A 27,189-nucleotide genomic window follows, 5' to 3' on the forward strand; every position below is an offset into this window, starting at 1 on the left:
CCTGTCTGTACAATTCACTTGTGTGCTGCCTGTGTTTTCTTCCAAATATAGAGCATAAATTTTCATGTTAGTGCACTCATGATGATTTCAATGTCTGCATAGTGGTCTTTTGCAGCAAGTTACAAAAGAAATAAACAGTCAGAAACAAATGAGTGTGCTAACATTCCTTGTATATTTCAAGTAGTAACCAATAGCAAAAATTGTGTTCCCACCTCCATGCATGACTACTGGTTGCAAGAGATTTTACAGTTGAAGCAAGTGGTGGTGTGATACTGTGAAATATTTTCAGTATCTATGCACTGAACCTTTTTGCAGCACATCCATGTAAAAACAAGTAGGACATGAGTAAGATTATGTACATTCTCATCACTGTAAATTTAAAACCACATGCAATTAGCAACCACAATTTTATATATCTCAGTATGGCTTTATAGGCTGCTCGGAATAATTCGGGAGTTCAAAAATGTGTGCTTGAGTGGCATCAAGATACCTACTCAAATAACAGTCTAAATGAGCAGTATGATGTTTATCCACTACGCAACTCAAAGTGGCTCCATGTGATCTCCACTCCCCCACTTTTTCTGAATGTGAAAGGAGTCTTCCATGGGTATAACTGAATTTAATTGAACTGTTGTTTACTCACAAAGCATATCCAAGCTCCCACAGGGGAGCTTTCATTAAGTGTCCAGTACGACTCTTCCACTCTGCAGCAGAGTGTGCAATTTTGAAACTCCCTAATATTGAAACTGACTGCTGGGCCAGGACTAATTCTGAGTCTTGCATTTTGTGTTCAATGTTCACATTAACTATACAGTAGAGCACAGTGCATCTTCTGCCACTACACATGTTTAAAAGGAATAAAGTGTTATGTGAGAACTTTTAAGTTTGAATAATGCTGTTTCTAACTTGTCAGTTTTATTTCAGACTACCCTTCCAAGGAAATATTTTGGTGTGTTTCCGTTACACCAACAATTTTAAGCTCTTATTGGTATTTTCCACTAGGTTATGTGTGTCTTAATTAGTCTTAATTATTATTACATTGTATTAATTTTTGACTTACTGCAGGTGAAATATCCTGCTTCTGTTGCTGAGCTGGTACAAAGGCCGGTGGCTGTTGCTGCGGTTTGGCCTGTGACACAAATGTTGCAGACATTATCTGTTGTTGCTGAACTGTGGCTGCTGCTGCTGCGAACTGCGCAGATGGCTGACTTGGCACAACAGGTTGTGTCTGATGAGAGGGAGGCATTGGTATTGGAGGAGGTGGATTTGGAGTTGTCGAAGCAAAACCAGGGATGTGTGCTTGTGTCATTTCTGCTGGTGCCTGAAAAACAACCTGTGACAAAAAATGTAACTATTACTTTCATTATGAAATTAAACATGGGAAACTGGGGAAAACATGAGGGTTAAAACATTATTGACTGCTATACAATTTTAAATTCCTCATGCTTTGAAAGCAAGAATACCAAGGAAAGTAGGGGGGGGGGGATGACATCATCCACTTTATCAAAATCAGTGCAACAGCAGAGCAGAAGGAAATGCAGTAATTACAGTAAAAAACCAATAGGTGAATATTGTACACTTATAGAGCCACACTGGTTGAGTAACTAAGTTATTCTTTGGTACACTGTACAGAGCATCAGACAGTAGATTTTGCATGTGTTTATGAAAAATGTTCCACTGGATCTTTGAATGACCACAGAAACTCAGATGAAGATTTTCATTGTGTGTAAAATCAGTTCAATGAATTCCTAATTGAGAACTAGTTTGACATTAAATTAACAGTTCCTGGTTTTATTTGTTTCTACAGTCAAGATTTCTATCTGGTACATGATTTGTTGACAGCTGTGAAGCAATTAGCATGAAAAAATCTGACTTTTATATGGTGATGCTTCTGCTTTCTTTTAATTTTTGGTGATGTGACACGTGGTGCAGCATGTAAAAAGCCTGTCACCAATAGGCATAAGTTGGAGAAATTCACTTTCCCACACGAGTTTGTTTATACCACAAGCTAATACAGTTAAAAAGAGCAAGAAAACACACTGCTGAAACCAAAGTTTCACAACTAATGGATGGTAACTTTGAAGACTACTTGTTCCTACAAATATTATCTCACTATCTTTTAAAAAACATAGCTTTCACTATTGACTATTTGGTTTCACAATTGCAATTTTGACCATGGGGCAATTATCAAGTGGTGTTCTACAACCATACTTTAGCGCGTCATACTTTTTCACAATATACACAGCCTCATTAAACGATTGTTTAATCTTGCTATCGTCTTACAGAAATAATGCTCAGATACGATGATTATGTATATATTTCGGTGGCTTTTTTAAAGTTTGACAAGTGTTGAAGATCACTCATTTGCACCACATCCCTCAATAATGGCCTTAAAACTGAAATTTCAATTGTTAAAACGATTACTTTCTACAGACAATGGCAAAAATGTCATCTTCAGACATTCTAAATTACTGAATCTCAGTCAGTCAAGCAAAATTATTTACCTCACTATTTCAAATGTTCATTCTGGCTAATATATCAACAAAAGTAATCAGTTTTTGAAAATATAATGTAATTTGATAGACAAAAAATCTGTTCACCAAGTGACAGCAGGAGAGCACACATATGAAAGCTAATACATTATAGCTCCAAAAGTCTGCATGCTGTAATACCTTTTACATGTTTGTGTTCTCCTGTCCCCATTCATTTGGGTTTGCCGAATGAAATATAAAATAAATTTAGCTCCTTGCTTTGATACAATGACTATTTTCAAGGTGCAGATTCAATATGAGATTGAACTGTTGGTGAATCTTAGAATATTTTAACTAATTTGCACACTCAAATTTCACATGTCCTCTCTATTTAGACATTCACTGCAACATCCTGGTCAAACATTGCACTCCCTCTGAATCCATTTAGATGCCCATCTCCAGAAGCAGTTTCTACATAGCCTGTTTGGCCAGCCTGTCAGCGAGTTTGTTGCCTGGGATTCCGAAGTGTCCTGGGGTCCACACAAAGACCACTAAACAACTGTACCATTCCAGGGCATAGATGGACTCCAGAACCGGGGGATGGCGAGAGTAACACTAGTCGACAGCTTGTAGGCTGCTCAAGGAGTCAGAACACATGAGAAATGACTCGCCAGGGCATGAGCGGATGTGCTCAAGAGCATAAGATATGGCCGCCAGCTCTGCAGTGAAAACATGCAGCCATCTGGCAAGGAGTGGTGTTCAATATGTCCTCCATGAACATATGCAAAGCCTACGTGACATCAGCCATCGAGCTGTCCATGTAAACCATTTCATGTACTCCGTACATATCGAGAATCGAGAGGCAGTGGTAGCAGATAGCTGCAGGGTTAACGGAGTCCTTAGGGCCATGTGAAAGGTCTAGAAGAATCTGTGGCCGAGGTGTACGTGAATGGAGCTTGAGGAGAGGTGGTAACAGGAAAGCCTCCAGTTCAGACAGAAAGGACCGGCCGTGAACCGCAATCTTAAGCCCAGACTTTGGCCACCGATGCAGGGGAGAAACTGCCATGGTTGGGAAAAGGAAATGGTAATTGTAATTTGGGTGCGCAGGAGAACTATGAGCATGTGCAATGTAACTGGTGAGCAGTTGTGCATGCCTAACCTTCAATGGAGAGGGACTCCGGCCTCTGCCAGGACACTGGTCACCAGACTTGTCCTAAAAGCTCCCGTCGCTAGGCAAACGCCACAGTGGTGCATTGGGTGAAGTAAACATAACCCTGAGGTTGCCGCCGAATCTTAAGCCAGGCTCCCATAGTCAAGGTGGGATTGAACAAGGGCTCTGTAGAGCTGCAGGGTGTTGCTCAGGCAGCAGATGGCATTGAGGTGCTGCCAGCAGTTCTGCTTAAGCTGACGAAGATGAGGGAGCCAAGTCAATCGAGCATCAAAAACCAGTCCTAGGAATTGCTATGTCTACACTACAGTGAGTGGATTGTCATTAACGTAAAGTTCTGGTTCTGAACAAACGGTGAGACGCCGTCAGAAATGAAGTTTTGGATAAAAATCAGGAGTGTGCCCCGGAGACCCCACCCATACGATGTGGCAAGGATATGATGTCACGATGTCATGTCATATGCTTTTTCTAAATCAAAAAAGATGGCAACCAGATGTTGGTGCCTGGAAAAGGCTATTCGGATGGCAGACTCGAGGGACACAATATTTTCAGTGGTAAAGCAACCTTGGCGGAAGCTACCCTGACATGGAGCCAGTAGGCCACCTAACTCCAGCACCCTACCCAACTGCCAACACACCATACGTTCCAGCAGCTTGCAAAGAAAGTTGCTGAGGTTGATGGGCTTGTAGCTATCCACATCAAGCAGGTTTTGACTGGGTTTGAGCACCGGAATGTTTGTGCTCTTCAGCCACTGCGATGAAAAGTCACCATCGCAGCAGATCCAGTTGAAGATGATGAGATGTCGCTTGTAGTCAGATGAAAGATGTTTAATTATCTGACTGTCAATCCGATCTGGCCCAGGAGCTGTGTCGGGGCAATGTGCAAGGGCACTGAGGAGCTCCCACTCTGTAAATGGGGCGTTACAGGATTCACTGCAGCGTGTAGTGAATAAGAGGACATTCCCTTAAAGGCGCCGTTTGAGTGTGCGAAAGGCTGGGGGGAGGGGGGGGGAGGAGGGGTAATTCTCCGACGCAGAGGCTTGAGCAAAGTGCTAAGCAATCGCGTTTGCGTCGGTACATAACTCGCCATTTATGGTAACACCAGGGACAGCTGTTGGGGCCTGGTACCCGAAAAGACGTTTGATCTTTGCCCAGACTTGGGAAGATGACGTGTGGCACCCAATAGTGGAGACGTGTCTCTCCCAACACTCCTCCTTCCGTTGTTTGGTAAGGTAGCGAACATAGGCATGGAGCCGTTTAAAGGCTAAGAGGTGCTCCAGGGAATGCTGCTTACGCCGCTGTAGAGCTCGCCGACACTCCAATTGCTTCCACAACTTCCGGTGACCACCAGGGGACTGCCTTTCGTCAGGGGCACTCTAAAGAGCGAGGGATTACATTTTCTGCCACAGAAAGGATTGTTGTAGTCACTTGCTCAACCATCGCATAGATGTTCCCGATTAAGGGAGACTCAATGGTGACAGCAGAGGTGAAAGTCTCCCAGTTCGCCTTGTTTAAATCCCATCTGGGCAGGCGTCCATGGGCCTGACGCCGGGGCAGTGACAGGAAGTTGGGGAAGTGATCACTACTACATAGGTTGTCATGTTCTCCCAGTGGATAGATGGAAGAAGGCTAAGACTGTTAACTGAGTGATCAATGGCCAAATATGTGCCATGTGCCACACTGAAACGTGTGGGGGCCCCTGTATTTAAGAGGCAGAGGTCGAGCTGTGACAGTAAATTTTCGACCTCCCTATCTTGGCCAGTAAGCCTGTAGCCACCCCACGAGGGGTTATGGCATTAAAATCTCCCAGAAGTAGAAAACGTTTACGGAGTTGATCAATCAGTGCAGCTAACACATTCAGGGGTACTGCACCATCTGGAAGAAGATATACAGTTATTTCCTACATCGTCCTTATTCTGACAGTCACAGCTTCGAGAGGGGTCTGAAGGGGCACAGGTTCACTACATACCAAGTTCAGAACATGACGCAAAATCCAGATAGGTGGTGAAGAAAACCGCCGCAATTACACTGGAGGATTATGTGATCTCAAGACTGGGAAGGCATGAAACACTCAATGAGGCAGTCTACACCTCAGGGTCACCTGCCGTCACCAGATGAGTACCTGTGCGATCGACAACCATTGTGTCTGAGGGCCGCAGCATCATTTTTTACCTAAGTAACGGCACTTGTTAAGTCACCTGCTGTCTAAGTGTTAGCCTGTGACAGATGTCAACTAACAAGTAATTCGTTGCCATGGCAGTTCTTTTGGATCTGTATCTTTTATTGCCTGCATTTCAAACAACAATCTTTTCACGTACAGACAACGCCCTCGCAGGAGACTGCCACGAAGAGGCTGAAAAACCTGAACTGACAGATGCTCTAAGTCGGATGCAAAGTATCTCACAAAAGTCTACCTACAAAATTCATAAGCTCCAGCTTCAAGGTCGGAATATACATTCTAAGACTAAAAAGTGACGCACCATGAAGGAATTATCGAAATGGGATGGAACACTCTAGATGTGATGTACACATACAGACAAACAAATGATTATGATTTTTTCCATAGAAAGGGATTCACAAATAATTGAGCAACTCAATGATTCATTAGGCCACTTCTGGCCCTTATGCAAGCAGTTATTCATCTACATCTACATTTATACTATGTAAGCCACCCAACAGTGTGTGGCAGAGGGCACTTTACGTGCCACTGTCATTACCTCCCTTTCCTGTTCCAGTCGCGTATGGTTTGCGGGAAGAACAACTGCCGGAAAGCCTCCGCGCGCGCTCGAATATCTCTGATTTTACATTCGTGATCTCCTTGGGAGGTATAAGTATGCGGAAGCAACATATTTGATACCTCATCCAGAAACGCACTCTCTCTAAACCTGGACAGCAAGCTACACTGCAACGCAGAGCGCCTCTCTTGCAGAGTCTGCCACTTTAGTTTGCTAAACATCTCCATAACACTATCACGCTTACCAAATAACCCTGTGACAAAACGTGCCGCTCTTCTTTGAATCTTCTCTATCTCCTCTGTCAACCCTACCCGGATCACACACTGATGAGCAATTCTCAAGTATAGGTCGAACGAGTGTTTTGTAAGCCACCTCCTTTGTTGATGGACTATATTTTCTAAGGACTCTCCCAATGAATCTCAACATGGCACCCGCCTTAACAACAATTAATTTTATATAATCTTTCCACTTCAAATCATTCTGTACGCATACTCCCAGATATTTTATGGAAGTAACTGCAACCAGTGTTTGTTCCGCTATCATATAATCATACAATAAAGGATCCTTTCTATGTATTCGCATTACATTACATTTGTCTATGTTAAGGGTCAGTTGCCACTCCCTGGACCAAGTGCCTATCCGCTGCAGATCTTCCTGCATTGTGCTGCAGTTTTCTAATGCTGCAGCTTCTCTGTATACTGCAGGATCATCCGCGAAAAGCCGCATGAAACTTCCGACACTATCTACTAGGCCATTTACATATATTGTGAAAAGCAAGGGTCCCATAACACCCCCCTGTGGCACGCCAGAGGTTACTTTAACATCCATAGATGTCTCTCCATTGAGAACAACATGCTGTGTTCTGTTTGCTAAAAACTCTTCAATCCAGCGACACAGCTGGTCTGATATTCCGTAGGCTCTTACTTTGTGTATCAGGCGACAGTGTGGAACTGTATCGAACGCCTTCCTGAAGTCAAGGAAAATGGCATCTACCTGGGAGCCTGTATCTAATATTTTCTGGGTCTCATGAACAAAGAAGTTGGGCCTCTCACGATCGCTGTTTCCGGAATCTACTGCGGAGAAATGACATGATACGCGAGCAAAAAACATGTTCTAAAATTCTACAACAGATCGATGTCAGAGATATAGGCCTATAGTTTTGCGCATCTGCTCGACAACCCTTCTTGAAAACGAACTACCTGTGCTCTTTTCCAATCATTTGGAACCTTCTGTTTCTCTAGAGACTTGCGGTACATGGCTGTTAGAAGGGGGGGGGGGGGGGGGGGGGCAAGGTCTTTCGCGTACTCTGTGTAGAATCGAATTGGTATCCCGTCAGGTCCAGTGGACTTTCTTCTGTTGAGTGATTTCAATTGCTTTCCTATTCCTTGGAGACTTATTTCGATGTCAACCATTTTTTGTTCGTGCTGTGGATTTAGAGCAGGAATTGCAGTGCGGTCTTGCTATGTGAAACAGCTTTGGAAAAAGGTGTTTAGTATTATTTGGTTTGGCATTGATTAATACGAGTTGTTGGATGTCCTCCTGATGAATATTGTGGCGGATTCTGTCCAACTGACATGATAGATCATGAGGGATATTGCGGCAGGTTCTGTCCATTTGACATGTTCATCTAAATACCAAGCGGCTTGGAGGCTCTCCCTATAATGTTTATTTGCCCAAGAACATTTTAGTACACTGTTTGTACATGTGGTATAGTATAGTGGTAAACTTAGTTTATTTACAATACAGTAGTAATTTTGACTACATTGTTGACATAATCAAAATGCATAATAATTTATGTTTATGTACACATTGCTTCTACATGTGATAATAGCAGATGACATGGTAAGCACGACTTAGACTATGTTATGAATAGACAATTAGTAAAATTTGGTAAATGAGGTATACTTATTATGATGTTCCATAAATTCAGACAAAAAAATAGAACCAGTGGTCAAGCAAGGACTTTTATTTTAAATGCATTTAATGTTGGCATGCATTGTAGATAAGAAGGCAAATGGTAATGTAACATAGCTCCAGTATGGTACACTCCTCTTTTTCCTTCCTATATTTATTGTGTTCATGTGTAGGTTTATCTTCTGCCTAGTTTCATACGTATGTCTGTATCGTAGCTGGTCTGAAGAGATTTTCCTGCAAGATGCTCCATTTTGTGGATATTAGTATTTCGTATATATACAAGCAAGGCAGTGGCAATGTTTTGATAGTTTCACAAAAGGGTCTATAGGAATTCTTGCATTTAGCTTTTATAACACCCTGCATTTCGGCATTTTAAATGTTTTTGTAGAATTTGTGCAATTCCCCAAAAAATTATTCGGTACATGAGCAGTGACTGTACACTACAATGGTACAGCAGAAATAGGACAGGTCCCAGAACTGACCCTTGTGGGACTCCATACTTTATTTTTCCTCATCAGTGTAAAAACTAGAAATTGTGTGTGTTTCACAATCTTTGTGTTTTATTTATATAATCTGCTGTCGATTATTACTGAGGTACAACTGGAGCCACCTTCCAGACTGGCCTATAATTCCATAATTACTTAATTTATGCAAGGGAATGCTATGATCAATAACATTGCAGGCTTTACTTGGATCCAGAAATATCCCAGATACATTTTTTTTTTTTATCATCCACTGCTTTTAATACTTCAATCAAGAAGGCAAATTTTGCTGTCTGAGTTAACTTTCCAGCTCTGAACCTATGCTGGGAGTCACTTATCAGACTCTTTATTCAAGAAAACTTAATCTTCTAAGGAACATTTTTTCCATAATTTTGCTAAAGCATGACAATACTGAAACTGACGAATAATTAGCAGCAGTATCACTTTGTGCCCTTCTTATGCAAAGGTGTTACTTTTGCAGTTTTTAGATTATTTGGAAACACACTACTCTCAACAGTTGAATTTACTATGTCTGATAGTGGTTCCACAACAAATGTTGCACTAACTTTGATAATAGCACCAGATCTCGTCAACACCCACTGAATATTTATTAGATAATTCTTTTATGATTCTTGACAGTTCCTCAGGTGTTGCCGGATACACGAATATTGGGTTTGGATAAATTTTTTGATCCGAGTGACTGGCTGGCTGTTTGTCAAGGTGTGTATCTGTTAACTGCTGTGCTAGATTAGAGAAATAATTGTTGAAAGCACTACCCACATGTTTGGGGCAGTTAAGTTTTATTCATTATCAGCTATACATTACTGTGATTAACTGGCCTGGGGCCCATTTCTTTCCTTATAAATTGCCAGGTTGCTTTAGTTTTATTCTTGGCATTGCACAATATTTCATCATTTTCTAGTTTCTTTGCTTTTGAAGTAACTTGTTAGTATTCTTTTGAAATTTGTAGTAAGTCAGGTTTAGTATTTTGCTTGGAGTTATAATAAAATCTCCTTTTATTTTGATATGAGAATTAAATGTAGTTATTTTCTTGGGAAAATCCACTTAAAAAAAGTAAATAAAAATAAATGTTTGAATGTAGCCATAAACTTTTATTTCTCATTGGTACGATTACAGTCATATACATCTTTCCAACTTTCACACTTTAGGACAGAACAAAAATATTCCTCATTTTTTTCTGAAATTCCTTACAGCGTGTCATATTCTACTGCGAATTTAGTGTCCTGGAGAATTCATTGCAAGACTTTGAGCACTGTTATCACTAAGAACTGTGTTTGCAATTCTTATGTTATAAGAATATTTGCATGTATTTATGAAGATCTGATCAACATTAGATGCAGAGGTTGGTGTTCTTGAAGATGGTTCAGTTACTTTTGCAATGTAGTTTTTCAATTGTAGTATATCTATAATGCCATCTCAGAATTTATTGTATTTCCAGAAATCAATATTAAAGTCACCACATATAATTCTCTCTGTCAGTCCATTATGGCCAGGGGACATCGGCTGGTACGTATTTTTCATTCAATACAATACGGCTGTTTGTAAAGTTTTTCTTGGGAGGGTGAATTTCTCTCCACAGTTCGTACATGTGATTGTAAAACACTGTCTCCATCTGATGACCTGTATACACAAATAATAACTGTTTTGCCTTGGTAGTACAGCTACTGAGACTTTTATGTCTTTTGAAAAAGATAGTTTACGGTATTAAGTTACACTATTTTAATTCAATATTTTCTCTAACACATACACAGGTACCCCATTACTCGATATTTTCCTCCAAAACATGCTTGCTTGATGTATGAATGCTCTAACATATCTTGAGACAGTGTTCTGCACAGCATAGTACAGAAATATCATTTAGGTCATTTAACATTATTTCTATCTCATTTAGTGTCTTCGAGAGTGGTTGAACATTTTGATGGAGTAAATTAAAATTAGGTACAGGGAGTAAATCATTTCTTGCTCTACTACTTACCTCACAATTTGAGCTAGTGTACTTAGTGGGGATAAAATCCTCATTTTTTCAGAGATGGCATTCATGGTGTTTGATGTGTCTTGCTGGTTCACCGTATGTGGGTTTCTGCCTTTCTTCTGTCGAAATTTTCCCAATTTCTGGTTTTTCCTCTGTCCTTTTTCATCCGTCTGTCCATTAACGACTGCCTTGTTGCTGCTGCATTTGATGGCTTGAAATTTAACCTAGTAAGTGTTTTGTCCTCCCCCATGAACCATGGACCTTGCTGTTGGTGGGGAGGCTTGCATGCCTCAGCGATACAGATGGCCGTACCGTAGATGCAACCACAACGGAGGGGTATCTGTTGAGAGGCCAGACAAACATGTGGTTCCTGAAGAGGGGCAGCAGCCTTTTCAGTAGTTGCAAGGGCAACAGTCTGGATGATTGACTGATCTGGCCTTGTAACATTAACCAAAACAGCCTTGCTGTTGTGGTACTGCGAATGGCTGAAAGCAAGGGGAACCTACAGCCATAATTTTTCCCGAGGCCATGCAGCTTTACTGTATGGTTAAATAATGATGGCGTCCTCTTGGGTAAAATATTACGGAGGTAAAATAGTCCCCCATTCGGATCTCCGGGCAGGGACTACTCAGGAGGACGTTATCAGGAGAAAGAAAACTGGCATTCTACGGATCGGAGCGTGGAATGTCAGATCCCTTAATTGGGCAGGTAGGTTAGAAAATTTAAAAAGGGAAATGGATAGGTTAAAGTTAGATATAGTGGGAATTAGTGAAGTTCGGTGGCAGGAGGAACAAGACTTTTGGTCAGGTGAATACAGGGTTATAAATACAAAATCAAATAGGGGTAATGCAGGAGTAGGTTTAATAAAGAATAAAAAAATAGGAGTGCGGGTTAGCTACTACGAACAGCATAGTGAACGTATTATAGTGGACAAGATAGACACGAAGCGCATGCCTACTACAGCAGTACAAGTTTATATGCCAACTAGCTCTGCAGATGACAAAGAAATTGAAGAAAAGTGTGATGAGATAAAAGAAATTATTCAGATAGTGAAGGGAGACAAAAATTTAATAGCCATGGGTGACTGGAATTCGACAGTAGGAAAAGGGAGAGAAAGAAACATAGTAGGTGAATATGGATTGGGGCTAAGAAATGAAAGAGGAAGCCGTCTGGTAGAATTTTGCACAGAGCATAACTTAATCATAGCTAACACTTGGTTCAAGAATCATAAAAGAAGGTTGTATACATGGAAGAAGCCTGGAGATACTGACTGGTTTCAGATAGATTACGTAATGGTAAAACAGAGATTTAGGAACCAGGTTTTAAATTGTAGGACATTTCCAGGGGCAGATGTGGACTCTGACCACAATCTATTGGTTATGAACTGTAGATTAAAACTGAAGAAATTGCAAAAAGGTGGGAATTTAAGGAGATGGGACCTGGATAAACTGACTAAACCAGAGGTTGTACAGAGTTTCAGGGACAGCATAAGGGAACAATTGACAGGAATGGGGGGAAAGAAATACAGTAAAAGATGAATGGGCAGCTCTGAGGGATGAAGTAGTGAAGGCAGCAGAGGATCAAGTAGGTAAAAAGACGAGGCCTAGTAGAAATCCTTGGGTAGCAGAAGAAATATTGAATTTAATTGATGAAAGGAGAAAATATAAAAATGCAGTAAATGAAGCAGGCAAAAAGGAATACAAACGTCTCAAAAATGAGATCGACAGGAAGTGCAAAATGGCTAAGCAGGCATGGCTGGAGGACAAATTTAAGGATGTAGAGGCTTGTCTCACTAGGGCTAAGATAGATACTGCCTATAGGAAAATTAAAGAGACCTTTGGAGAAAAGAGAACCACTTGTATGAATATCAAGAGCTCAGATGGAAACCCAGTTCTAAGCAAAGAGGGGAAAGCAGAAAAGTGGAAGGAGTATATAGAGGGTCTATACAAGGGCGATGTACTTGAGGACAATATTATGGAAATGGAAGAGGATGTAGATGAAGATGAAATGGGAGATACGATACTGTGTGAAGAGTTTGACAGAGCACTGAAAGACCTAAGTCGAAACAAGGCCCCTTGAGTAGACAACATTCCATTAGAACTACTGACAACCTTGGGAGAGCCAGTCCTGACAAAACTCTACAATGTGGTGAGCAAGATGTATGAGACAGGTGAAATACCCTCAGACTTCAAGAAGAATATAGTAATTCCAATCCCAAAGAAAGCAGGTGTTGACAGATGTGAAAATTACTGAACTATCAGTTTAATAAGCCACAGCTGCAAAATACTAACGCGAATTCTTTACAGACGAATGGAAAAATTGGTAGAAGCCGACCTCAGGGAAGATGAGTTTGTATTCCGTAGAAATATTGGAACACGTGAGGCAATACTGACCCTACGACTTATCTTACAAGCTAGATTAAGGAAAGGCAAACCTACGTTTCTAGCATTTGTAGACTTGGAGAAAGCGTTTGACAATGTTGACTGGAATACGCTCTTTCAAATTCTGAAGGTGGCAGGGGTAAAATACAGGGAGCGAAAGGCTATTTACAATTTGTACAGAAACCAGATGGCAGTTATAAGAGTCGAGGGACATGAAAGGGAAGCAGTGGTTGGGAAGGGAGTGAGACAGGGTTGTAGCCTCTCCCAGTTGTTATTCAATCTGTATATTGAGCAAGCAGTAAAGGAAACAGAAGAAAAATTTGGAGTAGGTATTAAAATCCAGGGAGAAGAAATAAAAACTTTGAGGTTCGCCAATGACATTGTAATTCTGTCAGAGACAGCAAAGGACTTGGAAAAGCAGTTGAATGGAATGGACAGTCTTGAAAGGAGGATATAAGATGAACATCAACAAAAGCAAAACGAGGATAATGGAATGTAGTCTAAGTCGGGTGATGCTGAGGGAATTAGTTTAGTAAACGAGACACTTAAAGTAGTAAAGGAGTTTTGCTATTTGGGGAGCAAAATAACTGATGATGGTCGAAGTGGGGAGGATATAAAATGTAGACTGGCAATGGCAAGGAAACCATTTCTGAAGAAGAGAAAATTGTTAACATCGAGTATAGATTTAAATGTCCGGAAGTCGTTTCTGAAAGTATTTGTATGGAGTGTAGCCATGTATGGAAATGAAACATGAACAATCAATAGTTTGGACAAGAAGAGAATAGAAGCTTTCAAAATGTGGTGCTACAGAAAAATGTTTAAGATTAGGTGGATAGATCACGTAACTGATGAGAAGGTATTGAATAGGATTGGGGAGAAGAGGAGTTTGTGGCACAACTTGACAAGAAGAAGGGACCGGTTGGTAGGACATGTTCTGAGGCATCAAGGGATCACAAATTTAGCATTGGAGGGCAGCGTGGAGGGTAAAAATCGTAGAGGGAGACCAAGAGATGAATACACTAAGCAGATTCAGAAGGATGTAGGTTGCAGTAGGTACTGGGAGATGGAGCTTGCACAGGATAGATTAGCATGGAGAGCTGCATCAAACCAGTGTCAGGACTGAAGACCACAACAACAACAACAAGTGTTTTGTTGTGACTTTCTTTGATCTTATTTTTTGTTATATACTGGTCCATAACGGTTTTTCGTGGGTGGCACTTTCACTCCGAGACTGGCACTTTTTACCTGATTGTCCATTTGCGTATGCTTTTCCGTGTCTCGGTATTTGGTTTTTCAGTTTTCGACATGTGTATGAAAGAAGCCAGCCTATTACAAGTGCGAATCTTTCCTTGTTTGGTTAGATGTAAACCACGTGTTAACATTTCTTTTCAGGCGATCAATCTCAAAATTCACAGATGCTCTCTTCCTACATATACCTATACCTATGGCAGTGTTATTTTTCTAACATAATGCAATTTACAGATGTATTTTTTCCATTTAGACCTTGTGCGCCATGTCTAATCAGTATTTGATGAATTATTTACATTCGTTTTGTGGACAAGTTTAAGTATATATTTCAACAAATCTATCATTTCTTTTGAAATTTTCCTGAGGTTTTCAGCATCATTTGTGCCACCAGTAATGATTAATGTCATTAACAGAGAAGTTATCAGTAAATTTGTCCACATGTTTCACAGCTTCCTTAATTGGCACACCAGGTTTTATAATACTTTGCACACTGAATGTTTTACCTAATTTGCCTTGTGTGTACTCTTACAGTTTCTGCCATGACTGTCACTTACAATAAGCACTTTCTTTCTTTTGTAGCAGTTGTTTGAGGCCTAACAGAACAAGACATTGTGGTCAGTCCACATTATTGTTGTTGTGGTCTTCAGTCCTGAGACTGGTTTGATGCAGCTCTCCATGCTACTCTATCCTGTGCAAGCTTCTGCATCTCTCAGTACTTACTGCAACCTACGTCCTTCTGAATCTGCTTAGTGTATTCTTCTCTTGGTCACCCTCTATGATTTTTACCCTCCACACTGCCCTCCAATGTGCCTGGAAATGTCTTAAAATTTAAAATCTGGTTCCTAAATCTGTCTTACTGTTATATAATCAATCTAAAACCATCCAGTGTTTCCAGGTCTCATATGTGCACAACTTCCTTTTATGATTCATTTAATTATGTACTGTGCAAAATTCTACCAGGTGGCTTCCTCTTCTATCTCTTTCCCCGAGTCCATACTCCCCAATTTTTTCCCCTCCATTCTACTATAGAATTCCAGTCCCCCATCACAAATTTTCATCTCCTTTAACTGTCTGAATAGTTTCTCCGATCTCATCATACAGTTTTTCAGTCCCTTCATCTCCAGAGCTAGCTGGCATATAAACTTTTACTACTGGAGTAGGCATGGGCTTGGGGTCTATCTTGACTACAATAATATGTTCTTTGTGCTTCTCATAGTAACTTACCTGCAGTTTTTATTACTAAACTCACCTGCATTACCCCTATTTGATTTTGTACTTATAACCCTGCATTCACCTGACAAGAAGTCCTGTTCTTTTTGTCGCTTCACTTCACTAATTGCCACTACATCCAACTTCAACATCTCCATTTCCCTTTTTAAGTTTTCTAATGTACCTGCTCAATTAAGGGATCTCACATTGCTCACTCCAATCTGTAGCACCTCAGTTTCATTTCTCCTGACGGCATCCTCCTAAGTGGCAACCACTTTGAGTTCTGAATGAGGTACTACTTTACCCCCGGAATATTTTACCCGACACAATCATCATCATCATCATCATCATCATCATCATCTAGCCATACAGTAGAGATGTATGCCTTTGGGAAAAAATTTTGGCTGTAGTTTCCCCTTGCTTTCAGCTGTTTGCAACACCAGCACGAGAAGGCTGCTTTGGTTGGTGTTACAATGCCAGATCAGTCGATCATCCTGACTGTTGCCCCTGAAGCTACTGAAAAGGCTGCTGCCCCTCTTCAGGAATCACACGTTTGTCTGGCCTCTGGTTGCACCTATGGTGCAGCTATCTGTATTGCTGAGACACACAAGCTGCACCACTGACCACAACACAAGGTCTGTGGCTCATTTGTGGGGGGGTGGGGGGTGGGGGGGTGGGGGGGGTGGGGGGGGGGGAGGCTGGGGATATCATGCCAAATTATGTCCAGTTGGCATGTTAGATTGCCAAAATTCTAAGATGGCTGGAGGCTGCAGCCCATAATACTGCAAACATTCTCAGGTGTGGAGAGCTCCTGCGATCTTGTTAGAAGAGGTAGGATTTGGGAAGCATGAAAACGAGCAGTAGAAACTCCCTCCTTGTGTGGGTGGGCATTATCTTGTTGCATTGTAAGCCCAGGATGCCTTGCCATGAACGGAAACAAAACATGCCTTGCCATGTAGGTCAACAGAACAGGACACACAATATCTATGACATATCACTGTGCTGTAAGGGTGCCATGGGTGACAACCAGAAGTCTTGCTGTGAAATGAATACCAGACTCATTCCTAGTTGTTAGGCCATATGGTGGACAGCAGGTGGGTTGGTATCCCACTGCTGTCCAGGGAGTAACCAGACACGTCTTTCACATGGAATCTTATCGATTGTAGTGAAATTGCCTTCATGGAGGGTACATCTTCAAAATGAAACTCTTTGACCATGTCTGGAGTTCCCCAGAAACAATGGGACAAGAACCTGACTGTCACCTGCCATACAGCCCAAATACTAGGAATGATGTTCTGGGGTTCCATTTCTTTTAACAGCAGGGCACCTTTTTTATACGCGGTACACTTGTAGCACAGCAGTACGTTGACAATATTTTGTTGCACTTCATGACAAACCATCCTGGGGTTACATTTCAGCAAGATTATGCTCACCTGCCATGACAAGAGTTTCTACTGTTAGTCTTCAAGATTGTCGCCTCTCTCCACTTGAAAACATTTGAAGCACTGCCGACAACAATATGGCAGCCATCGCAAAAGTATGTCGTGCATCTCCTTGGAAAAAATGTAAATATTTCCAGTAAAAAGAAATCGTGCGAATTGTAGGAACGAAATATTTAAACTAAGTGAATGAGCATCCAGTCTATGGTTTATCATCAGTGCACTAAAAATGGAAATTACTAAACTTCAAACAACAAATAGTGAACGGCTGACAAAGAAAATGCGCCGAAAATTCTGCCAGATACACCATCCTTTTCTGATGAGTGGTCTAAATTTAATTTCCTACCTTTTCCCAATTTTTTTTTTTTAAAGAGATGGGAGCAGGGTAAGTTGAAAGATCCAGAGGTGGTTGGCAGCTGCAGAGGGAGTATTGTGCAATGACTGATAGAACAGGGAAAAGGAGTACAGTAGAGGATGAATGGGTAGCTTTAAGAAACGAAATAGTGAAGGCAGCAGAGGATCAAATAGGTAAAAAGACAAGGCCTAGTAGGAATCCTTGGCTAACACAAGAGATATTGAATTTAATTGATGAAAGGAGAAAATTTAAAACTGCAGCAAATGAAGCAGAAAAAAGGGAATGAAAACATTTAAAAAAGTGGGACTGACAGGAAGTGCAAAATGACTAAGCAGGAATGGCTAGAGAGCAAATTTAAGGATTTAGATGTGCATTTCACTAGGGGAAAGATAGATACCGCCTACAGGAAAATTAAAGAGGCCTGTGGGGAGAGGAGAAGCTGTTGCATGAATATCAAGAGCTCAACTGGGAACCCAGTCCTAAGTGATGAAGTGAAAGCTGAAAGTGGAAGTACATAGAAGGGTCTATACAAGAGAGATGTACTTGAGGCCAATATTACAGAAATGGAAGAAGACTTAGATGGACATATGATACTGTGAGAAGAATTTGGCAGAGTTCTGAAAGATCTAAGTCAAAGCGGTGGACTACATTGGGTCGGAATTACTGATAGCCTTGGGGGAACCAGCCATGACAGTATGCTTCCATTGGGTGTGCAAAATGTAAGAGACAGGTGAAATATGATCAGACTTTAAGAAGAATGTGATAATTTTAATTCCAAAGAATGCAGTTCCTGACAGATGCAAAAATTACTGAACTATCAGTTTAATAAGTAATGGCTGCAAAATTCGAACACGAATTTTTTACAGAAGAAGACTGGAAAACTGATAGAAGCTGAGCTTTGGCAAAGTCAGTTTGGATTCGAGAGGTTTGAAAGGGAAGCAGAAGTTGAAAAAGGAGTGAGGCAGGTTTGTAGACTATCAATACTATTCAATCTGCACACTGAACAAGCAGTAAAAGAAAGAAAAGAAAAATTTGTCGTAGGGATTAAAAGAGTTCAGGCACAAGAAATAAAAACTTTGAGGTTTGCGAATGACATGGAGAGCTGCAGTAGAAGACTTTGAAGAGCAATTTAAAAGAATGGACAGTGTCTTGAAAGGATGATATTAGATCTATTAAAGTGAACCAACAATAATGGAATGCAGTTTAATTAAATCAGGTGATGCTAAGGAAATTAGAGTACGGAACAAGATACAAAGTAGACTAGTTTTGGCATTTGGGCAGCAAAATAACTGATGATGGCCATACAGAGAGGATATAAAATGTTGACTGACAATTGCAAGATAAGAATTTCTGAAGAAAAATTTGTTAACATTGAATATAGATTTTAGAGTTAGGAAGTCTCTTCTGAAAGTATTTATCTGGAGTATAGCCACGAATAGAAGAGAAAGGGGAGAGGAGAAATATGACCGAACTTTCCCATAAGAAGGGATCGGTTCATGGAACACATACCGAGATATCAAGGGATCACCATTTAGCACTGAAGTGAGGGGGGAGGGGGGGGGGGGAGACTTAAAAATCTTAGAGGGAGACCAAGAAGTAAATACAGGAAGCAGATTCAGAAGATTGCGGTAGTTATTTGGAGATGATGAGGTGCAGACAATAGAGTAGCATGGAGAGATGCATCAAACCAGCCTTCAGACCTAAGATGACAATGACAAGAAGAGCAACCCTCAGGAGGACATCCAATAATTATCACTCAATGCCGAGCTGAATAGCTGCTTGCATAAGGGCCACATGTGGATCAATGTGTTATTGATTTGCTCTCTCTCTCTCTCTCTCTCTCTCTCTCTCTCTCTCTCTCTCTCTCATGAAGCATTCTATTTTTCTGAAATTTTAATTATTTGTGTGAGTATATGTATATCACATCTACCAATTTCCATCTCATTGAGATAATTCTTTTGTGGTGTTTTTTCTTCTTTGGGTTGTTTAGCATTTCCTTATGGTTCTTCATCCTGAAGGAACACTTGTTTTGAGTATTTACACCCACTAAGAAAAAGTTGTTACAGTGTGGACACTAGGAAAAAAGACCAGTGCATAATATCTGGGTTATGTCTATACTTGTGTGCCTAGAAGCAGTTTCAAGAAGCTAAATGCTTTGATCTTTTTTGATGCTATACTCCTTTACAATACAAGCTGATACCACATCATCTTTTACTAAAGAAATGTGAAATCTAAAACTTTCATCAGGAGATTGGGGTCATTTAAAATCATACATTTAAGAATATAGTAATCTCTTGCAGCTTATCACCTTATCTCTTGCAGGTGTGGTATTCTGGAAGTCCACATTTACTATAGAGCAATTGTTTCAAAATGGTGGTGTGTTTTGCTTTGAAGACCGAAGAGATGAATGTACATGTTCTGAATTTATATTGCGAGGAAAATAAATGGGGGCGCTATTTGAAAAAATACCATGACCATGTCTCCCAAACAAAACCGTGTAGATACAACTTTCATACGAAATGTGATGTTATCTACAGCCTTTGAACCTGGACAGCAAAACAGGAACTAAGACGAACTGTGAAAAAGGCAGAATAAGGAGGTAATTATCTTTGATGTGTCAAAAGGGAGGTTAATGTGATTATGGATTTGCCTGTGAGGAGGTTCTGCCCTTTGACGAGCACACACGACATGTCAAGAATTCATAATCAACATTCAACACTGTATCCTATAACTGAATTTATTAATTGACTGACACTCTTAAACGGGGAACCACATAGCAAAGAACTAACATTCAAGTCTACAAGTTCCCCTTCAGTATATTTACTGCAGTTCTTTTTAATTACGTCCATTACTGAGAGTAGTGGAATGTGAAGAGAAGGAACAATGGTAGACTTATCCATACTGCTGCAGAGAAAGCTAGTGGAAAATTAAGACCTAACAATTTTTCAAAACTGTCGGAAGTAACATAAGTTACAGAGAATCGTGAAGTATGAGCACTATGAGTTTAAAGAGTATATTACTACTGAATCAAGCATACGGTTTAACTTCCACTGAAGTTAGTCACCCTGTTTTATTAAGTTCTGTACGATGCAATAATTTTTGCATGTATGCAATGGATGAACGGCAAAGAAGGTTGGTTCATGGGAATGTTATCCTACCATAAACTTGAAAACTTGTTTGTTACATGAACCCAACACTATCAGAGTGTAATGGTGGCATGCAATATTTCACACACTGCATAAAATATAGGACTTTAAATGAAATATTACACTAAACAGGTTAAGTAAAAAGTAACTATAATGCAAAGCATAAACAGACAGTTCTTTACAATTAGTGTTGACAAAGTTACCTGAGGTTGACCAGGCGCTGTTGTAACAGCTGCAAAATTCTGGTTTGTAAATGTTTGTGATGGTATTGGTGCAACTGCAACAGGAACAGGAACTGGAACAGCTGCTGGCTGTGGTGGTGGTGGTGTGCTATGTTGCTGTGCTGCTGCTCCTGTCAGAATAGCTGAGATGTCTGGCGTATCCAGTTCAGATTCCTGGAGATGATCATACATCTGTTAAATTCAGCCACAGCACGCCATTGACATGACAACATGTGACACAGAATAAATTATTTTGCTATATAGAAGAGTGTTTTTGAACAATTACATCAAACTTGAATTTAAAACATAGTATATACAAAACCCAGATTATAAAACAGAGACATGGTGACATTACTCTCAGGACACACTAAAATTTTGTGTATGTGAGCATACCTTGTCTCTTTGGTGAAGTGATGCATTACTAAATGCCTACTGACAAACCAAAGAGAACAGAGTTGAAATCATATTTATTAATTAAGTAGTTTACAATAATGAACTGTTTAGAGTTTTCTTGATAGACTGTGCATGTGAATCGATACAGGTGGACATAGAGCATCCTCTAGGCAGGGTAGCGCAATGAAAGTTTACCGTGAGTTGCGGTACCTAGTGGGCACAGCATCTGTTATATGCCTCGATGTCCTGGCTTGGGGAAGCGGGGTATGCTGTCGAGTGAAGGGCACACCATGACAAATGCTGATATTACAGTGGACAAAGACATTTAGAGACCTGCCAGAAACTGTTTATTCTGTTGTTTCTCAAGCTTACAATACAACATGTTAAACTGAGACCGAAGTTAAGCTATTATTGTAGTGTTCCTTCTGAAAAAAGGTCAATAGGGAGAGAGAGTATTTGACAGCAAAAATGTATGTCACATGAATCAGAGGAGAGTTTTATTTATGAATTTGCATATTATATTGACTATTTCTAGCAGCTACTGCAGAATCACAAGTAGTAGCTTTTTTGGTAGTTACCACTATGTTAAAAAGGTGAGAAGTAATAGTCAGTAATTGTAACTAATGAGGAAATTAGTCACCTAAATTGAACATTATAGTACAATGCTATGTATACCACCTACTAATGGTGGAACAATTTTCTGGTGGGTGAAAATTTCCACTAAGGTTTTCAAAATAGACACATTCTTTCTCCCTCCTTCCATTTTCCCATGCTATTTCCCAGTGTTGAACCTTCTCAAACTGGCTGCACTCAAACTATTCAAATATGAAGCACAAACAGCAATATACATGGAATGAATTTCCATTAGTAATTCTTAAGTTAAGTAAATTAATCATCATTTATCAGTTCACAGACAAAATGGGTGAGGAATTCCTGTGTGACCTGGACTATTGTACTTGCTGTGCAACCTGTAAGATAATTCTTTAATAAAATTACTGAAATTTAACAATGATGTACGACATCTATGTATCTGATGAAATTATCAGAGTATGTGCCAGTGGGGAACTGAATCCAAAACTTTATGAAAGTCTAAAAAAAATTTAGACACACAGGTTACATTGACCTACAGAATTTTGAACATTGTGTGAAAAGGATGAAATTCATTTCCCCTGAATGATGCTCTGCAATCTGATGGGTAAAAAGGAGAAGATTCAGCAAAATATTGTTTTATCTAATTTTTCCATTGGTCCTGGAGAAATCTTTAAGTATATCATTAAAATTCCTTTTAACTAACACTGCTTTGAGAAAAGTTGTCCTTTAACAACCAAATATGAAGTATTAAATTGAAATAACTTTTCTATCAATTGAAATAACTTTCTATCAATTTTCTAACATTTGAAAGGGCTTTCAGCTGTAAATTTAAGTAGTTTGGCTAACAGAATTCCTTCCAACATGTTCACCGATAAATTGGTCTTGAGTCACACTATCACCATATGAAACAGCTGCCTAATCATTCTTTACACTTCTATCTTACACACTTTGCTTTCGGTTTCTACATAGAATGTAGACAAGAAGCTGAGAAAACCTTCTAAACTGTAAATGTTTTTCTTTCACACAACTTTCCATTATAATTTATAAAAAAGTTGGCTCAAGCCGAGATGAGTAACTTATTACAAAAGCAAATTCACTTATTGCTGTTTGACGTACATTATGTTATCTGTTTCAAATAGCTGTTGCCTTGAAATCCGTGTTTTTGAACTCGTCACATTTTTATTTTATCCATTATAAAATGGCTATAGTAAGTCCATAACTAGAAACAACTCTTACATTTTCAGAATTAGATTTGTTGCTTTCAGCCACAACTAATTCATCTTGTGGTTTACTGTCCAGAAAATAATTCCCATTCTGGAAGTGCATTTTTTTATTATATTATGGTAAGATAAACGTCATGTTTGTTTTGCCCAAGGTGTTGTATTTCCTGGAAACTGTAATGCCAACATCAAAATTTTTTCTGGCCATGAGAAATGCCTCTTTTGGCTATTAATATATTAGTTGTACAAGAAAAAAATTAAAAAGATATCTACTGCCGTACCTTTCATGAAGGCAAAAACAACTATTTCTGTAGCAGAAAAAAGCATGAAATCTAACAATATCTGTCAGTAGTATTGCTTCATTTGGCATTTGGATTAAAAATACAGGTTTTGGAAGACATATAAACATAAATTCATCTTTAATATTGCAACAGTGTGCCCAGCAAATTGTGTCTAAATTGCTATTACAATATCAACAGCAATGAGTGACTAGTGAGATTTGTCACATCAAAACCTATGACAGCTGGGAACCCTTCACTGAACTACCAAAGTTTACTGTTATTGACATGTTTTGCCATACAAATACTGCATAGTAAAAGTTTTCAGAATGCTGCAATATCTCACATTTAACTCTCATGTAATAACAACACATTTAATGATTTCCTGAAACAAAATGTGGGCAAATTAAATCATGAAATATTGACTGGCAGTGGCATATATTCTGGTGTTATATGTGACTAAATGAAAAACCATTAACAGGAGCTGACAATTATTCAGAACATGTGACAAAATAAATGTTGCACTATGTGGCACAGCAAAACCCTGATACTGCAAGAGGGGCTACATGAAGCTAAGAGTTCTTGTATAGTGGAAAGTAAGGACATTTATGCATCATCGAAGTTTTAGAATATCTGGTTTTAAAGCACAATACATGGAAACATTTCTGTATGCAGAAATGTATTTTTGAGAGAAGCCACAAGAAATCACAATTATAGAGACAGGGCACCATCTAGCTACATTAGGGAAATGATGAAAGGGAAGCCATGTATGCACAGGGCTATTACTAATGATTGAAGCGATTTCATAAATTCACTGTAGCTCCATTCATTGACATATGGTCACGACACACTACAGATACGTAGAAAAACTCTTAAAGTTTTGTTCGGCTGAAGCCGCACTTCAGGTTTCTGTCATCAGAGCGCTCGAGAGCGCAGTGAGACAAAATGGCGACAGGAGCCGAGAAAGCGTATGTCGTGCTTGAAATGCACTCACATCAGTCAGTCATAACAGTGCAACGACACTTCAGGACGAAGTTCAACAAAGATCCACCAACTGCTAACTCCATTCGGCGATGGTATGCGCAGTTTAAAGCTTCTGGATGCCTCTGTAAGGGGAAATCAACGGGTCGGCCTGCAGTGAGCGAAGAAACGGTTGAACGCGTGCGGGCAAGTTTCACGTGTAGCCCGCGGAAAAATGGCTCATGCCCACAACTGGAGACCGACAGCGCCGACTTCATCTTTCAACAGGATGGTGCTCCACCGCACTTCCATCATGATGTTCGGCATTTCTTAAACAGGAGATTGGAAAACCGACGGATCGGTCGTGGTGGAGATCATGATCAGCAATTCATGTCATGGCCTCCACGCTCTCCCGACTTAACCCCATGCGATTTCTTTCTGTGGGGTTATGTGAAAGATTCAGTGTTTAAACCTCCTCTACCAAGAAACGTGCCAGAACTGCGAGCTCGCATCAACGATGCTTTCGAACTCATTGATGGGGACATGCTGCGCCGAGTGTGGAAGGAATTTGATTATCGGCTTGATGTCTGCCGAATCACTAAAGGGGCACATATCGAACATTTGTGAATGCCTAAAAAAACGTTTTGAGTTTTTGTATGTGTGTGCAAAGCATTTTGAAAATATCTCAAATAATAAAGTTATTGTAGAGCTGTGAAATCGCTTCAATCATTTGTAATAACTCTGTATAGTAGAGAAAGGGACAAGGTTGTGGAATAACTGAAGAACAATACTCTGACAAAACTGATTTAAGTATGCAAGTAAACATAAAATAAGAAAAAAAAGTTTGAATATCATCATCATCATCATCATCATCATCATCATCATCATCATCATCATGGTGATATATGCTGTAAACATCCATTGGTAACACTATTTCTCAGGGAAAATTAATGATGTTTTTGCTTACTCACTACATGAGTCTTACACCTCTGGGTAGGCATAATTCACTCTGTGCAAGCAAACAACAATGTTTGCTTTCTAGAGGTAAATTCCATCCATCACAAAAAGGAAGTAATGATAATCGCCATTTAACAGGCTTGATGCTGCTTGGAATGTCCAACTCGACAAACCACACTCAACTGTGTTACAAATGCTGACTGCAGTAGCAAAAAATTAATACTGAAAATTATGCTCAAGTAGTTCATTTACCCTAACAAGTGGAAACCCTAATAGTGCTAAGATACTGAACACAAGTATGTCTACCCTTATTTTCCAATGAATATTCACAAAAATGTGGCAAATGAAATCAATATGCATGCAAAATTTAGCAATTTTATTCAATATTCATAAAATGAGTCTCACAGTTCTTGTCTTGAAAGCATGGAACTTTAATGGTAATGAAAAACCAACTGTAAAGGCAAATTGCTATGCCTTATCACATGTAGTCCAATTGCTTACTCAATAAATTCTCTAGCTTCTTATATATTTATGAAAGACTTACTTGCAAGAAATTGAAAGTACCACCAACTGAACCAATCACTTCATTAATAACCCGAGCTGGCTGGGTCTGTGAAGGTGCGAATGTTGGCTGGGCTCCTACGATAAAACAAGATGTATTTAATAGAAAATCTTTTAGCTTCACTCTGCCATATAAATATATATATTCACTGTTACTTTAAAATCCTCTAACACTGAATTCTTACATCATAAGCAACAAAGAAAAAACAGATTTCAACAAGTGGATACGGTCAGTCACCTGACACTTCTTAATTGATACAGAAAGTTGCATCGTTTCCTGTGATTGTCTTACAGACAATATGTTTCCTGGATCATCTTGCGTACCACTGACACGCAACAAATACAGTCGAATGTTATCATTCCCTCAATCCAGGGGTAGTTCATCCAGAATAAGTGACATGAAAGCACGTAGACACAACAAAACAACAAAACCCAAACGTTGAAGGCAACCTGAGAGATTTTATGCAGAAGTGCCTTTATTGGGCCAAAGCAGATGAGGGTCTTCCAGGCAAGTTGTCCAGTGATACATTTTCAAATCCACAGTTTTTGCAGCCTTTTTAAGGGCAAATTTTGTTCCATGTTAAATTTGAGACTAAAACAACCCATTACCAAAACTTTATACAGTGAAACCTCTATATAACGTTTTTCAAGGGACCTCAAATTCTGAACACTGTATAGAGGAAAACACGATAAAGAGGAAGGCTTCCAAATAATAATTATAGGGCATTACTGAGGATCGGGATACCACTAATCAGCTTTGACAAATGGTGCCATAGATGACATTTTAAACTTTCACAATACTGTAATATGATATTCATTGCAAATGATCAATGTATCAAATGATTAGTTTTTGTAATTAAAACATGAGGCCCAGTAGGTGGATGGGTGAAAGTAAATGGCACCAAAAAGATTGCAAGCAGAACGTGTGTCACATGTAACGCGACCAGGTTCTGCCGCTGACATATGAAACACGCTGAGCGCAGGCTTTCCGAGCCAGTGCAAACTGCGGATCCACAGAACGGAAAACGATGCGTCTACATCCAGTCACTTAAACGTTATAAAGAGGTAAATAACTGACCAGGGTTCCAAAAATATGAGCATCACATGGAGGAAACACAGTAAAGTGGAAAATTTAACATTGTTTATATGGGCTTTTAGTCGGGACCGAAAAAACAGATGTAACAGAGGAAAACATTATATGGAGGAACATTATAAAGAGGTTTCACTGTATTGACAATTATTAGAATATGCATAATTAATTACAAGTTATTTCTTTAGTAGTATAAATCACATACATAACTTACTTTTTAAAAAGTTGTTAAATACTGTATTTTAATTAACAGGCAATAAAAAATAAAAAATTGCAAATTCTGTTTTTACAGATACATATACATTGCAACTTATTGATTACAGGAACAGACTGTGGAAATTTGTCATGATAAAAATGAATAAATCTTTTCTTTAAATT

At 39.6% G+C, this 27,189-nt stretch overlaps 1 protein-coding gene across 2 annotated transcripts in view; it reads right to left on the reverse strand.

The window, feature by feature from the left end:
• Positions 1-27,189, reverse strand: part of LOC126252901 (caprin homolog) — an 82,912-nt gene that overhangs the window by 26,887 nt on the left and 28,836 nt on the right. The window contains exons 6-8 of one of the 2 annotated variants that reach the window (XM_049953876.1): positions 25,705-25,799; positions 20,744-20,935; positions 1,061-1,129 (exon numbers count right to left, since the gene is read on the reverse strand). In XM_049953876.1, the coding sequence (XP_049809833.1) occupies positions 1,061-1,129; positions 20,744-20,935; positions 25,705-25,799 (356 nt within the window). Of the gene's footprint in view, positions 1-1,060; positions 1,334-20,743; positions 20,936-25,704; positions 25,800-27,189 lie in introns of both variants that reach the window. The other variant, XM_049953875.1, reaches the window with a different exon arrangement.

Source organism: Schistocerca nitens, chromosome 4, assembly GCF_023898315.1.
Source record: "Schistocerca nitens isolate TAMUIC-IGC-003100 chromosome 4, iqSchNite1.1, whole genome shotgun sequence".
NCBI classification, from domain to species: Eukaryota; Metazoa; Arthropoda; class Insecta; order Orthoptera; family Acrididae; genus Schistocerca; species Schistocerca nitens.